This window comes from Anser brachyrhynchus (genome assembly GCF_964034855.1).
Source record: "Anser brachyrhynchus genome assembly, chromosome: 12".
Taxonomy (NCBI): domain Eukaryota; kingdom Metazoa; phylum Chordata; class Aves; order Anseriformes; family Anatidae; genus Anser; species Anser brachyrhynchus.
This window is the reverse complement of record NC_137707.1, coordinates 2,554,171-2,569,867: the sequence shown is the minus strand read 5'-3', so window position 1 is coordinate 2,569,867 and position 15,697 is coordinate 2,554,171. Positions and strand designations below refer to the sequence as shown.

Sequence of the window (15,697 nt, the reverse complement as noted above, 5' to 3'; positions counted from 1 at the left end):
ACTTGCTGGTGGTCAGAGCATCTTTGAGAGGGAAAATCCTGCTGGTATTTGGGGCCGGTGTGAAATCTAACCTTGAATTTCCTCTCCCTTAGCCTCCGCACACCAGCGGCACACAGGAGATACTAACTTGTCTGGAAAGGACTCCCCAAGGCAGTAAAACTGCAGATAACGGGGTGAGAGATTTTATTTTAAACTAATTCATGGCCTCTGGGTAAATTCTGGGAAAACCAGATGTATTCGGGGGATAGGGTTGGAACCACAGCATGGCTGTGCCATACTGCACCACGATACCCTGGTGTCTGCACCCACCCGCCCGGACCCTTCCCCTGGCATTCCCATGGCCTCCTTCTGTATTTGGCTGCCAGCAGGGGTGTGGGCTGTCTCACGAACCTGCTGAAGCCCATCCCAAACCCTTCCATCACCAAGACAGCCCTTTCCAGTCACCCTAACACCCTCCAGCCACGGGGCAGCAGGACACGCGATGGGGACGCCACAAAACCAGAATGGACAGGAGATGTCACACGTGGCTGCATTTCTAGCACAGAAACTGCCCACGCTTCAGAAACAAAGGTGTTCTTCCCCAAATGATGTTTTGCTTTGTTTTGTTTTGTTTTGTTTTGTTTTATTTTATTTTATTTTATTTTATTTTATTTTATTTTATTTTATTTTATTTTATTTTATTTTATTTTATTTTATTTTATTTTATTTTATTTTATTTTATTTTTTAAACCATGAACCACCCTGGTAGCCCTGCAGTGGCCCTTGTCCCCAGCAAATCTTCCAGCCGCTCCTCTCTCTGCTTCCCGAGCAGGCTGTCGCTGGTGATTTCCTTTTAACCAGGTTCCATTAAACATCCTCGTGCCTTACACCCCTATTTTATTAGGAGCAGCCCCCACACGGGTCAGGGATGTATAGCACATGGGCGAGTGCACCGGCATAGCCTCCGGTCCCCTACCGTGTTGTGCTCTGCAGAAGGAATAGCTGGTTATTAATTAACATGCCAAGGAACATGTAAAAGTACTATAACCATGTAAAAAAATCAATCAATACAACAAACAAAACCAGAGAAAACAACAGAAAGGGGTTGGAAGTTCTTTTTTTTCTCAGCCAAAAATTGTATCTGCATTTAAGTAATTTAATTGGTAACATTTTTCTTGGAGAGTTTGGAGGTTTCCACCCAGCGTCTTCCTCCTTCATGAAAAAAAATGGGAGTTTGCCGCTGTCAAAAAATGCAGTACCTGAAGTGTGGGATTTTGGGGGAAAAAAAAACAAAAACCAACACAATATATAAAGAGCATAGTTACTGCATTCATGAAGAACTCGGTGTAGTTTGAGAAGACATTTTCCACTGAAAAAAGGCTTCAGTGGGAGAATTTCCACCCACCCTGCTCGCATCCCTCCGGCTCTGGCGAAGAGGACGCCTTTCCCCCAGACGAGGGTGGCTTTGTGCTTCAGCAACTGGACAAGAAAAAAAAAAACATCCAGCCAGGAAAAAAAAACCCTGCATGGGAAGCTGGAGCTGGAGAGGTCCCCGTAGGTGGGCACGGGAGGCAGGTGCCCACCCGGCCCCTGCTGCTGGGGGATTCTCATGGGCTGAAATCCCGCTGCTTTCCTGGCCTCCTTGCCCAGCCAGGTTCCCAAATCCAAGTCCGGGCTGAGAACCAGCACCAGGAACAGCAGTGGGTCTGGCAGCATGCAAACACGAGCCGCTGCATCCGACGCTGCTACTAGAGGCGGGGATATTTTCCAGAAGCACCGCGTTTTCGTACGATGCGCGGATTTTGCTTTTGCAGGCGCGTGTGCGCGTCGTTTTAATTTCTGCTCGGCGCAGCTCCCCCTTCGATACGCGAGCCTCGCCGCCCTCGTGCGCTGATGCAAACACGCCGACGCACGCGAACAAACGCGTGGCGTGCTCCGCCAGCACCATGTGCTCTGCGGGACCGGGACCCCGCGCGCCCCAGAGGTGCGAGGCGCGCTGCACCCCCCGCCTCCTCCTCCTCCTCCTCCTCCTCCCAGCGTCTCCCCCAGCCCCGAAAATACTCCTCGGACGCGACCACCGTGGGCCTTCCGCTGCCTCGCTCCTTCCAGCCCAAGGCCGGGGACCCTCGCGCCGTGCCGCAGGGAGAGGACGTCTGAATTAATTTGGGATCCGTGCTGCGGAGCGCGGCACCCCGGGGGGGGCCCCTGACCCCACAGCGGGGTCCGGCCGCCCCCTTCGCGTCCCGGCCACGAGTGGGGAAGGCTCGGAGGAAGACGGGCGAGGAATAAAGCGGGGTGGGGGGGTGGGAAGGGGGGGGCAGGAGGCTGTGGCGACGCAGCCGCTGTCTCTTTAAATCCACCCGGAGCCCGGCGATGAGGCAGAGCGGAGAGCCCAGGATCCCCGCTCGCTCCTAAGCAGGATTTAGCCCCGCGGGAGGGAAGGAAGGGAAGGGAAGGCGAAGGAAGGAAGGGGGAGGCCGTGGGGCGAGCGGAGACCCTCGCCCCTTCCACCCCGAGCCCCCCGGGGGGGGCGGCATGCGGGCTGGGCTGGGCTGGGCCAGCGGCCACCGCAGCAGCAGCAGCAGCAGCAGCAGCAGGAGCAATAGCAGCAGCAATAGCAGCAGCAGCAGCAATAGCAGCAATAGCAGCAGCAGCAGCAGCAGCAGCAGCAGCAGCAGCAGCAGCAATAGCAGCAGCAGCAGCAGCAATAGCAGCAGCAGCAGCAGCAGCAGCCGCAGCCAGGTTTGCCGGGGAGCGCAGGAGGCGCCGGGCTTTTAGGGGCGGGGGGCTGCGGTCGCCACCCCCGCAGTGCCGCTGCCAGCCGCCCGCGGGGCCCCCCCACGCCGGGCCGGGGGGCGAGGGGGTCCCGGGGGGGGCGAGGGGGCGGCCCTGCCCCGCGGGGGGCGCCGGGCTCCGCAGCCGGCCGGGGCATCAATTCGCTCTCTTGGCATTTGGCCTCTCTTTTTTTTTTTTTTTTTTTTTACATATATATATTTTTTTTCCTTCCCCCCCCCCCTCCCCCTTTTTTTTATTTTTTTTCCTGCCCCCACCCCCGTTCCCTGCCGTGGATGGTTTTTAGGTGGAGTCGTTTGCACCAAAACCCAATAGCTGCTGCTGTTCTTGCTGCTATTTTTTTTTTTTTTAATGATCCTGTTTCCACAGCAGGGGAAGAGAGAACTGATCCCGAACATACTCCCAGAGAATGAATAATCACAAGAAACTGGCTTAAGCAGCTGCCTGGATCTGGTGCATGATTTCGATCGAATCTGATCTGATTTGAGTTTTTTTTTTTTTCCAAGTCATCGTTCCCGTTTTATTTCCTGCATTCTTTTTTTTTTTTCACCTTTTGGGGGATTTGCAAACCGAATTACATGCATGTCCAGTGGGGGAAGGTTTAATTTTGACGATGGAGGGTCGTACTGTGGAGGCTGGGAGGACGGAAAGGCTCATGGCCACGGAATCTGTACCGGCCCGAAGGGTCAAGGTGAATATTCGGGCTCCTGGAGTCACGGCTTTGAGGTGCTGGGGGTCTACACTTGGCCCAGCGGCAACACTTACCAGGGCACCTGGGCGCAGGGCAAGCGCCATGGCATTGGCATGGAGAGCAAGGGGAAGTGGGTGTACAAAGGCGAGTGGACCCATGGATTTAAGGGACGGTACGGGGTCCGAGAATGCACTGGAAACGGGGCCAAGTACGAAGGCACCTGGAGCAATGGATTACAGGATGGCTACGGGACAGAGACCTACTCGGATGGAGGTAGGTGATGCATTGGTCCCTTCCGAGCCGGGGCGGGATGCGATGTGTGGGTACCAGCCCCCGTGCTTGGGCTGGCGCCTGGGAGTTTGCAGCCTGCCCGCCTGGAGCCAGGGATGCTCGGATGCTCGCGCCCCACGGGAGACAAGGGACCAGCCCCGCGTGGCACCAGCCCAGCTCTTTGCCACAGGTAGCCCCATACGTTCTCCGAGCACCAGGCCCTCTCCCCTGACACTGGCAGGGCTTTTTTGGGGTGCTGGCCCTGGGGCACGGGGTGTGCCCAGCCCTCGCCCACGGGGTGGGAGGACGGGGTGGGCCAAGCTGCTGGGAGACAGCCCGAGTTGCACATGGGATTCGCAGTGATGACTGCACCACTGTAACCTGTAGGATTGGCGTGGAGCGGATGGAGCAAAGCAGAGGGGACTGGAGCGAGCGGGGGGATCTGGGGCAGATCCCTGCAGCTCCTTTGCTGCAAATGCTTTTGGCGAGGGGTCGAGGTCGTTGCATGCACGCCCTGCCTTGCAGCCCCTCCAAACGCAGCCCCACACTTAATAAATAATACCAGGCAAAAGACTTTAATTCAGACAAGAGTCTTACATTCCTAGTTTACGGCTTAATGCTTAGCGTAGGGGCTCAGAGGGATCACAAAAGCTATTCTCTGCCGTCAACACGGCTTAACGAGATGTGGAGGGGAAGCTAGGATTAAATAAAAAACATGAAAACCCAATTGGAGTGATCAAAAATTGCTGGCCTAACAGGCTTTAAGGCCAAACTAGGAAAACCAGCTGGTGCTGTGCCGTAAGTGGCTGTATCATCCTCCCTGATGTTTTGTGGCTACTTCCATCTAAACTGCCTCCATAATACGAGCCGGGCCTACCTGCCGGCAGCCGGGGGCTCTCAGCAGTGCCGCCCCGTTGTTTTTCGGGTGAGCGTGTTCATCTAAAGCAGGCTCCTTTTTTTTTTTTTTTATTAAGGCGTTATCTTTTTCCAGGACGGCCACGTTCAGGAAATTGCAGTGTTGATGAGCTCCATCGCAGCCTTCGTGAAAGGTGCTGCAAGAGCTTTCTCTAGAAAACCCCAGTGTGCTGCTTTGTGGTTGTACGGGGAGGCGAGATTAAATGGCACCTGCAGCTGCCCTTTTCTGCTCCCTGAGGGAAAGGTGGAACGAGCTCTTTATTTTTAAAGATAATTTCGTACCGGTGGCTTTCTCCTGGAGGAAAACAGAGCCGAAACCTTTTGTTTCAGATGCCTGGAATAATGCTGGGGTTTTAGCTGGAAGCTGTTGGGCTTGTCTTTGCGAGTCATCTCGAAATCCTGGCAGCCCTTCGGCTGGGAATAAAGCTCGCTCGGAGCACAGTCACGGTCTCTCGCCTTCGGCGGGGTCAGGAGGGGATGTGGGGGATTTTCTGCGTGCCCTGAACTCGCGTGCCGCCTCGCTGCACCCCTGCCAGCACCCGGCCCCTGCCGGGGACATTTGCAGGAAGGCGGGCAGGAGCTGCACGAACCACAGGTCTCCGAGGGCTGGCTGTCGCGGGGCTGGCCCCGTCCCCATGTCCCCACGCGCGCTCTTGTCCCCACCCAGGGCTCAGCCCTGCCTGTTCCCCATCGGCCGCAGCACGGCAGCGATTTGGGAAGCCTGGGGAGCATCCCCAGCGTGGGGTGAACGAGCCATTCCTGGTTTCTGAGAAGCTACCAGAAGCAAAGAGCTTCTTCCATCTTGTCAGGCCAGGCTGGCTTCTCCGCGGTTGGGACCAAAAACATCTAGTGCACGGCTGTCATTTTAGGAGGAGGTGTAAGATCGGCAGGAGAAGAGGTCTGTAGCAAAATGCTGTCCCCTGGGGACTCTGCAAACCACGCCAGGATGAGGGAATGGTGGTGCTGGGGCAACCCGGAGCCGTGGTGCTTGTGCCCAGGCTGCTGGCACCAGGGATGGATGCTGCACGCCCCGGCCGGGCTCCTGCTCGCCCCGATGCCCGCGGTCCCCACTTTTGTCCTGGCAGCCACCGCGGCGCGGCGGAGCCCGGCCGAGGATGCACTTTCATGAACTCGGTTGCAAGTAGCCAGGGAGCCTTTCCCAACTGTGGGTGCAAATCTCCAGCCTTTTGGACACCGAACCTTAATGAACTTTGTGCGTTTGGGTACAAGAAGCCCATGTGTGCAGCCGGGGCGACTGCATAGGGATTGTACAGAAGAGGCAACTATTGGGAAGGATGTTTCTCATTAATCTGCTCGAGTTATTACCTCCATCAAACTGAAGTATCCTAGAATCCTCGCCCCAGCATCTGTCACTTGCCACCCACAGATAAATATTCATCCCTTGCATTTTTATTTTTTTTTAGCACATCAACCAGGGCTAGGGGATGGGTCCCGAAATGCGCAGCACGGCTTAGGAAGCAAGATGCCACGGAATTTGTGGTTTTTCACTCCAATTTTACCATTTCCTTTCATGACAGTGGGTAAGGGCCAATCCCGAAACTCCACCAGCCATCGCCAGTGCTGTTGGGGAAACAATATTTCACGTGCCCCGTGCACACACATTGACGTGTTTGGCTTGGGTATGGCAAGCGGTGTGTTCCCCCCCCCCCCGGCCACCCACCGCCACCCCGGCTCCGCTGGCAGCCCCAGGCGCCGCCCCCCCCACGCCGGGTGCTGGCGCCCGCACGCACGCTGCCCCCGCGTGCAGCTTGCCGAGCTCACACCTCCCACGCCGACACACTCATCGCCGTGCACGCACGCCTCTCCTCCCCACGCCGCGACGCCGCTTCGCCCCTCTGTGCGCGCACGTGCTGTGCCCAAAGCGCACCGCCGGGGCTCTCGGACCCCTGCCCGTGGTCCACCTGCCCCCAGCCGCGTGGTTGCGTGTGGACGTGGTGCACCGGGCACAAATACAGCCCCTCTGCTCCCTTAGGGAGCCAGCTCCGTGCCAGATCTCCGTGGCATCGCTGCACGCCCGACCTATGCCCGTGCACCTGTGGCACAGGCGTGCACTGTCCCTGCCCATCCGTGCGTCCTCGTCCTTCTGCCAAAAATGCCCGACGCCTCCTGCCCCAGCCAGCAGCAGGCTGGTATTACATAAAACGGGCTTCTGAGGATTGCTTCGGTCGGGTGCTGGAGCTGCAAGGCTCGTTTGGTGGGCTGGATCCAGCCTGGCCACAGGTCGGCAGCTGCACAGGTCCCTTGATTCGGGCAAAAGGGAGTGGGATGAGCAGGGATGGAGCTGGTGGTGGGGAAGCTCTCTGGAGCCAAGGTGTGGAGGCCTCCCGTTGGAGACTCTCAGGAGACATCTCGTCTGGTTCTGGCCTCGTGATACCTTTCTGTAACTCCGTGGCACTTTGAAAACACTCTGTGATTTTACCTTGGGGGGAAGCGAGAGGAACCTTGAAGGCACGGTTTGATTCTTGACCACAGGCTTGCCACAGAAATCCCTGAGAAAACCTTGGGCCGTGCATTGGGTGTGGGTTTAGCTGCTCAAACAGTGGTGGGGGAGTGGAAAAGATGGGGCTGAGGGAGAGGAGGAAGCCCTAAACCTGCTTTCGCCCATTCCAGCCCTGACAAAGCCGCCGTCCCCTCCTTGCCCATCCCAGCTGAGTGGCATCCAGGACCGAGAGCAGCCCCTCTCCGGGGTCCCTGGTGCCTGGCAGCCCCTGGGGAGCAGCTCCCCAGCCTGGAGGTGTCCGTGGTTCACTGGGGTCGTGCTGTGCCCCTTCTGCTCTCAGCCCACCCCATCCCATGGGCTCCGTGCAGCACCGCTTTTCGGGAGGGCCACCCCGAAGGGACGGGCGGTCGCACCTCGGCATTCGTCTTGTGTAATCCTCCGTGCCCACTCACCTAAATGAATCATCCCTTTGATAGGTGAGTGAAATATAATTAGTGTTTTCATTGTTAGCACCGTGTGAGTAGGCAAGTGGGTTTTCTTGGCCCGGGCTGGCAAATCTTTGTGCTTTGCGAGCGGTGGGGAGAGGGGAGCGGTGCAGTGGGAGCAGCCGTGCTGGCTCCGTGCCCCACGTCCCCCAGTGTCACCAGTGCCCCTGCGGTGGCACCAGTGACACCTCCAGCCACTCGCAGCACTGGGAGCCACAAACCAAATGGTTTTCAGGTGGTTGATGGGATGAAAACATGAGGGTTTTTTTGCAAAAAGGCATAAAGGGCTGCTCGGTGGGGAAGACCCAGAGATGCTGCTGTCCAGGAAGGGGACGCGGCCCCCTTGCCTTAGCCCAGAGGTCATTTTGGGATGACAACCACCACCCGTACCAGGGGTTGGTCACAGGTTTCTCTACAGCTGCAGGGAACCAGCTAGCGAGGGCGAATTTCCATGCGATCTATTCATAGCGTGGATGTCAGAATTACCTTAAAAGTATCGGCTCTCGTGTTATTTTGCTGCTGGGAACGAATTGTTGGTGCACTTCAAGTAGTGGGCGGCAGCAAGCAAATACAAATGTGCCCCGGTCCCCGATCCTCCAGGTTCCTGCAGAACCCAGGCACAGAGCTGGCTGGTCCTATTGACCCCCCAAGAACTTGGTAATTAAAGGAAAGCTGTGCAATTCATTTGTAAAGCATCCTGCCATCTGCATTTGGTAGAGAGGATGCTTGCAAGGCAGCGGTGACACCAGGAGAGCAACGACTGAGGCATCAGGACACGCTGGATGTGGAAAAATGAATCGAAATGCTAAATGAAGCTTCTGACCGGCTTCATTAAAAATAAATGATATGAACTCATGTTAATTACTTATCTCACTGGAACATGCTGCTTAGCTTCAGGTACAGCTCAGGACAGAAGAAGAAGGATTTTGACCCCAGGGAAAAGTACAGGACATAAAAACTGCCAGACGGGCTGAGACCCACGTTGGTATTTTGTCTGGCACGTGGTGCCCCAGGGGACAACGTGGGACCCCACCTTGGGGCACTCTGCCCCCCCTTACACATCTCCCCCCGACTGCTAATGCCGAGTCCTGAAGCCCAATTCTAAAATCGTTTCACAAATCCGTGTTCACTGTCTCTGGCAACTCATGACAGCCCTATAAACGCCCCTTGCCTTTTTCATTCGGATCGCCCCGTAGGAGCGATACGGAAAATTCTCCATCCGAGCATTTCAGGCTGGTTGGGGAACATTTTCCTCTCCTCTTAGCAAGAGGGCTTGACCTGAGCCAAAGGGCAGGGAAAACACGAGGATCGTTTATTTGCCTGATGGTGGTTTAGGGCCTCATCCTGCACCAACGGGGTCACCGGGAGCTTTGCTGGGGACGGGGCTTTGTCGCTGGGCTCCTTTGGGGAAAAGCTGAGGTCTCCTGGCCCCGATGGAAGTTGGCTCCAGGGTGCAGAAGCGGGGCACAGCAGCACCGCGGAGGTGCCGTGTGGGTTGCTTTGGGGTTCCTCGTGGCTTTTAAAGCCAATTGTGGGGTATTCGGATATACTAAGGGGGAGTGGACTCGAAGTCCCCTGGGGCTCCTCGTGGCTCTGTGACATCTGCTCCTGTGGCAGAACATTTTTTTCCTTGAAGCTCCAGCTTGTGGAATCATGTGATTTTTTTGCAAGATTTTCGGCTTCATTTTTGAAAGAAGGTTCCCACCCAGACTGTTGCAGAAAAGTCATTCTTACAGGCTTGGGAGCCAGCAGACAGGAGCTAAAAATGCCTTCTGTTTAAAAAAGCCTCGATTTTAAAATTAACCTGATTAATTTTGAACGCCTTGAGTCAGGTAGCGCTGATGCAGGGGGATGGTCTGCGTTACCGTAGGCATGAACATGTAGAAGCCGGGCAGGGTGGTGCTGGTGCTGGTCTTACAGGGGACGGAGGTGGTCTGGGATCTGTCGTGTGAGATTTGGCAGCTTTTGGGGTCTGGCTGTGGCACTGCCTGACATCCTGACCAGGAAAGGGTTTATTTTGCAGGACTTTGCAATAGTTAGGAGACTGGCGATACTTTTTTGCTGCTCCAGCACGTTGTTTAAGATACAATCCGAGCGTTTAACTGTTGATGGAAAAGGGGAGCTTGGAGGAAAAAAAAGCACTCGAATGGAAAATGTTTGTATTTTGGGGCGTAATAGTGGCTTCTCCTCCCAGACTCTGGCCTTTGAATCGAAATACTTAAAAGTTGCAATTGATGCGTGATCATTCCCCTGGAACAGTCACTCCTTTCCCGGGATTATCCCCTGAAGAGGTTCCACTTGCTCCTAACGTACAGCAGAGCATCATGAATTTTCATGAACGAGCGAGCAGCGAGCGCACGGCCCCTAACTTTGCAAATATTCACATGAAGATGATCGCAATAAGGATATGATTCCCTGCCCAGGGCAATGCTTTGGGTGGGCGGGATGGTTCCCCGGCCTGAAGAAGGCCTTGGCCATTTTCTTTCATGGGAAATAATAATAATAAAAAAGATTATGATCGTGCTCTGGCGCTGCAAAGCGGAGGGCTGGGGTGAGCCGAGGACCCTTGTTGTGCCCTGCCTTGCACGACGAGAAGCTGTTGAATGATTTTGGGATTTGGGGGGTTGCTGGTGCACATCCTGCTGCCTGACCCCGATGGCAGCCCAGCGTTTGGCACAGACACGGATTTTTCCGATAAATTGCAGCTTCAGGATGATGGGCAGCTTCTTCCCCCGCCCCGGGGTCGCTGCCACCTGTAGGATGCGCAGCTGGGCACCACTCAGCATCTCCTGCACCTCGCAGGGATACAGCCCCCAAAAAACCCCAGCACCAGCACGCAGCACCCATCCCGAGTGCCGAGGAACTAGCCCTAACCCCCGCGAGCCCTGCCGAGAAATGGGGTGAGATCAGAGAGTTTGCGAGGAGGATTAGAGCGCCGGGGGATTAACGGGCTAAGCATTAGCCCGATTTCACTCTGCTTTGTGAGAGGAGCACATTAGCTATAATAAAGGTGCTGGGCGCGATGGTGATGGGTTTGCCATCCCTCCTGCTACAGCCATCCCGTCTCGGGCCCCCTTAAAATGAATTCAGGTTGCAGCAGCCAGCACCGGGTGCTGCTGCTTTGCTCGTCCTCCCCTCCAGGGCTCAGGACCTTGATGTTACCAGGGCGTGTGTTCATCCCCGGCCAGTGCTTGCGGAAATTGGCTCGATTCCTGCTGCTATCTGCAGAGGGAGGGCATCGGCTTCGGGTCCTCGCCCCGTCCCCTGCCCGGCTGTGGAAGTGCAGAGCCGTTTACTGCCCACGGAAGGAGGCATGCATCAGGTTTTTTTGGAGATCATCCCCCCTGCCTCAATTTCCCAGCCATAAGCGCAGAAATCAGCAGTCTGTGCTGTATCACGACGCACGTTAATGCTTGTGAGGGGAGCAGCTTCGCCCTGCTGATCTCTAAGCTGTTTGCGAAGGACCTTTGGGGCAGATGAAGATAAAGGGCTCGCCACGATTTGGATGGGGCTGATATCCTCAGATAATGCATTCCCACCACGTGAGTCTGCATTTCTGATGATTCTCCCAGAGGACCCATTGAGCAGTCCCGTTCGGTGGTGTTTCAGCCAGAGTTGTCTCTGTTTGCATCCGGCGAGGAGGAGGCAGGTGCCCTTGCCTTGCCTTGCCTTCCCTTCCCTACCCTTTCCTACTCTTCCCTACCCTTCCCTGCCCTTCCTTACCCTTTCCTACCCTTCCCATCCCTCATCCCTTCCCATCTCATCCCCCATCCCTTCCCTCTCTCCCCCACAGACCTCCCTGCCCATGGTGCCTGTCTGCGCGCAGCCTGGCATTAGGCAATGACTAACATCCATCACGTGTTTGTGCCTGCAGATCAGATTTGCATACTCAAAAATCCATACCTTGTATCCTCCCCTGTGTGAGCACTCACCAGAGCGGATTTTTGGCTAACAAGCGGCCAGGCTGCCCCAGCAGACACAGCGCCACGTTTTCAGCATGACCTGGTGATGGCCAAGGCACGGGGACCCTCGGCAGGGCTGGGGGCAGGCAATTTGCAGGCGTTGCACGCATGCATCACCCCTCAGCCCACCCTTCCCCACGGGCAATGCCGGTGGCAAGTCCTAGCCCTCCGTACCATGCCAGGGGGATGTAGGTTGGTGTTTTTGGGGAGTGATTGCTGCTCACAGACTGGGAAATGCAAGTCACCGCTGTGCGGCGCGGTGCTTTGTCCTGCAGGATGGGCAGCTCAGGGGATGCGCTGGTAGCAAACGCACCCACGTGCATGCTCAGGAGGAGCAGGCTGCACATTTTGGCTGCACCTCTTTACTAGCGAGGCACCCTGGCTACCAGAGATCAGTTGAGGTGGCCAAAGAGGATGTCCCCATCACCACCCCACCGGTCCTGGGGCTGAGCTAACGCAGTAGGAGAAGGGGACGCAGCTGCCGGAGCGTCCTCCAGCCCTCTTTTCCCCCACCCATCTTCTCTCTGGGATGTTTCTGCAAGGCTAAACCTGCTCTTTGAGCATCTTACATGAATTCTGCCCCAGACCCAGCTCCCAGATATTTGTAAAACCTGCTCCTGGCGTCGCAATTCGGGGTCGGCGTCATTATTGCCGTCGCACGTCTTTAATTAATGCGTGGCGGAGTTCAGCGATAAGCGAGGAGGTGAGCATCCCAGGAAGGATCCTCCGCAAGATAAACCAGCCATTTGCAAGGCCTAATTACTTCTGCTGGGTTGTGAATGGCAGACGGGTGCTTCGGACAACTCAGACCTCATTTCCCAATTTTGCTGAGTTGCACAAGCAAGCTGGGAGTTTTGGATGGCTGCCTCTGCTAAACACGGCCGCCACACCAAGCGGCACTGGCCGTGCTTCCAGGAAGGGGCAGAGGCTACAGAGACACCTGCCTCCTGAAGCCTGCTGCTCCGTGGTCTGTGACCGACCACCTGGGCAGCCACATCCGATTTGAGCTCACCTGGAAATCCCCTGCATTGACCCCTAACCCTAAATTTCTTAACTCAGCCTTAACGTCTACGACATTGTGTGTAACCCTCTGAATTTCTCAGTGCAAGAAAGTGAAGCGGAGCGAGGCCGGGCAGATCTGCATCGACCTCCCGTGAGCTGTGCCCCTGCCAGGGCTCTGTCCCATGGGACACCGAGCTGGCGGTCTCGGTTTGGGACAGGCTGGTGAGCAGGCTTCAATCCCGACAGCTCCGACTTAATGGTTTTCCTGGAGTAGAGCCAAAGGACTCAGCAGCAGCCTGCAAAATGCCAGCGCCTTGGATAGGGGGGGAGGGAGGGAAGAAAATTCAGCCACTGCAGCCCCCAAAGTCCTGATGTCCTGCCCCCTTCTAGCACCATTTTGGAGGCAGGACGGGTTTCTGTACAAGCTGGTGATCCTACCTTTGGCCAAGGGAAGCCCCATGGGTGCCACTGGGCTGCAGACAGCCCATCTTACCCCCTGCGTCCTTCAAAACCTCCCTGTTGCCCTGGTGTGCCCTAAGGAACCCCCTTGTGCTGCCTGTTTATCTAAAATTTGGACTCCCCTGGGTGTCCTCGCTGGTTTTCACGAGCTCACCATAAGCAGGACGGGCGGCAGGAGGCCCCTAGGCTTGGGACAGCAAGCAGCAAAGCCGGGCACTTTCCACCCCATGACATTCCTCACCATCACCTGCTGGGTGCAGCGCCGTGGGTTGTCCCCATCTGGGCCAAAAAATGCCATTTCGTAGGCGTTTTGGTTCTCTGTTCCCTCTCGATGGCTCTCTTCTGTCACCTTGCTAAAGGTACCCGGCACAAAGTGCATCAGTGAGGCGAGGTCCCAGGCTGGCATGCTCTGCGTGGAAAGACCAAGCCGTGTGTTGGTTGCCACTTCCCATCCTCGACCAGACCTCGTGCCAGCCCCCTCTGCGTCCCCACGGTCCTCAGCCACACGGTCCCGCACGGACCTTGCTGCAGGAGGTGCGGGAGAGGAGGTGGAGACGGGGACGGGTCTCCTCCTCCAGCAAAAAACCCCCAAAATTCCTTGGCAAAGCTGAGGAAGTGAACGGAGACACGTCGTTCTTCCCGGTGCCTGCAGAGCCTCACTTTGCAAACAGGAGCTAATTACTGCCCAATTCCCGGCTGAGCTGCCGGAGTGCTGCTGCGCGATCCCCGTTTCCAGCAGGGAACGTGGAGGCTTTGCTCGGGGTCCTGCTCGCCTCCCCAAGAGGCGCCCATCCTTCACCCCTGCCGCGGGGCGAACCCCGGTGTCGGGGCTGGTGGCGTTATGGGGACAATGGGAGCGGCCCCGTGGGCTCCCTGCGCTCTTCCCAGAATGAGTTTTCGCTTCCTGAGCCAAATGCTGAGAAAGCGCTGAATAACTGCAACAAATTAGATTGCTCTTCGGTGCTTGTCAGTGCTCAAGAACTTACAAGCTGCTCGAGACTTAGGAACGAGGCTTGGGAGCCAGCGACTTTTCCCTTGCTGCTTTCGTCCCTGCCAGCTCTGGCTGAGGACGGGGCTCTGCATGGTCCTGAGGGCGATGGAAATTCCTGCAGGAGCTTGGAAAGCCATTTGGAAACCACCCGGCCCTGCTCCAACAGGAGGGAGCCAAATTAAATAAATAAATAAATGAGGACAGGCTACAAACCACAAGTGGAAGTGGCCAGCAACGGCATCGCCTGTTTTCTTCTCCCCACGTTTCCATCCCCTCCTGACTTTCCTTGTCTTTCGCGCAGTCCCATTTCCTCTCTCATGCTCCATCTGCTGTTCTCTGGAAGTTTTCTTGCTGAGCCGTCGTTCAGGATAACTTTATTTGCGTTCCCCCAGGCTCGGGTTATCCCCTCCCCTCCCATCCGGGCACGTGCATGCCCGCATCCCAACTTTTGTTGGCATCACCTTGTTCTTGGCCAAATCCCTCTGGAGTGGTTACACCAGGAGTCAGGAAATCTTCCCTGGGGTAAAACCACTGCAAGAGAGAGCGCAGCCTGGCCTCCCCCTCTGCTTATCCCCTCAGGCCCTCATTTTGCTGCCGTTATGGTAAATGGCAAAATTCCCACTCCCAGGGCAGGATCCGTCCCTCTTTCCAGCAGGACAGTGGTGGCTGAGATGTTTTCCCTTGGCTGCCCAGCGCTCTCCTGCTGTGCCTCTGCTCCCATCCGTGCTTAGCGCCCAGCCCTGGGGATGCAGCATTTTCCCCTGTGCGATCCCCCCCATTAACCTCATGCAATTAATGCTTTGGGAAGCATTCTGCAATTATTGATAGCAAGGAAAGAGCTGCAAAGCAGAAATGGCTGCTGCTTCGGTGGTCGTGGAAAGTGGAAAGCCATAAAATCCCGTTTCCTCTGCAGGGAGAAGGAGTCTCCGGGCTCCTTGCGCGATCGGGCTTTGTGCACATATCTGCAAATGTGAGAGGGCAGAGGTTAAGCCGAGCAGTGCAAGGGGAGGAGGTGACGGTGCTTAGCAATGCAGATCAGATGGCTCCGAGTGCTTCCAGCACTCGTGGCCAAATCCTGGGCTATTTAGGGGGTTTAAAAAAGGTAATGAAGTCAGACGAAGGAAGGAGTGCTGATGGGCGAGGAAGGAGGGGGGGACTCCAAGAACTCAGCTCCTTGGAAGGACGCACCTTCAGCTGGCCATGCCCACGAAGGCGGCCAGCTGTCCTGAAGGGTGCTGGGGAGGTGAGCTGGGGAAGTGCTCAGGAGAGCAACAACAGCCATGGAAACAAAATCTGGGGCTTGGGAATGCTCCGCTGGGAGCTGCTCCGTGCTGTGGCCGGGACAAGGATGCGGTGGCTCTCCTCGCGTCCTCGCATCTTGTGTTTAGAAAACTCCGCCGTGCCAAGCAGATGCAGCAACTGCTGCTGGCAGCCGTGCAATCCTCGGAGTAGGTTGTAAGGCCGTGCAAAGACGACAGCTTCCCGGGTACCTCGGCCTTGCTGGGGAGGCGCGCAGGCACTCGCTGCAGCTGGAACCTGCTGGGACCAATTTGCTGCCTCTGCTCCAGCTGCGCCGCGCTGTCGTGCCTGCTCCGAGCCGGCTTTGTTCTGCTCTCTGCCGCTGCCTCTGGCTTGCAGCACAGGGCCTTGCCTGCTTTACGATGCCTCCTTTTCCTCTGGTTCCCAGCT

General features: G+C 56.4%; 1 protein-coding gene across 1 annotated transcript in view; it reads left to right on the top strand.

Moving 5' to 3' along the window:
- Positions 1 to 2,347: 2,347 nt before the first annotated feature.
- JPH3 (junctophilin 3) overlaps positions 2,348 to 15,697 on the top strand; it is a 50,827-nt gene continuing 37,477 nt past the window's right edge. The window contains exons 1-2 of the mRNA XM_080552194.1: positions 2,348 to 2,721; positions 3,142 to 3,736. Of these exons, the coding sequence (XP_080408320.1) occupies positions 3,355 to 3,736 (382 nt within the window). The 5' untranslated portion in view covers positions 2,348 to 2,721; positions 3,142 to 3,354. The remainder of the gene's footprint in view (positions 2,722 to 3,141; positions 3,737 to 15,697) is intronic.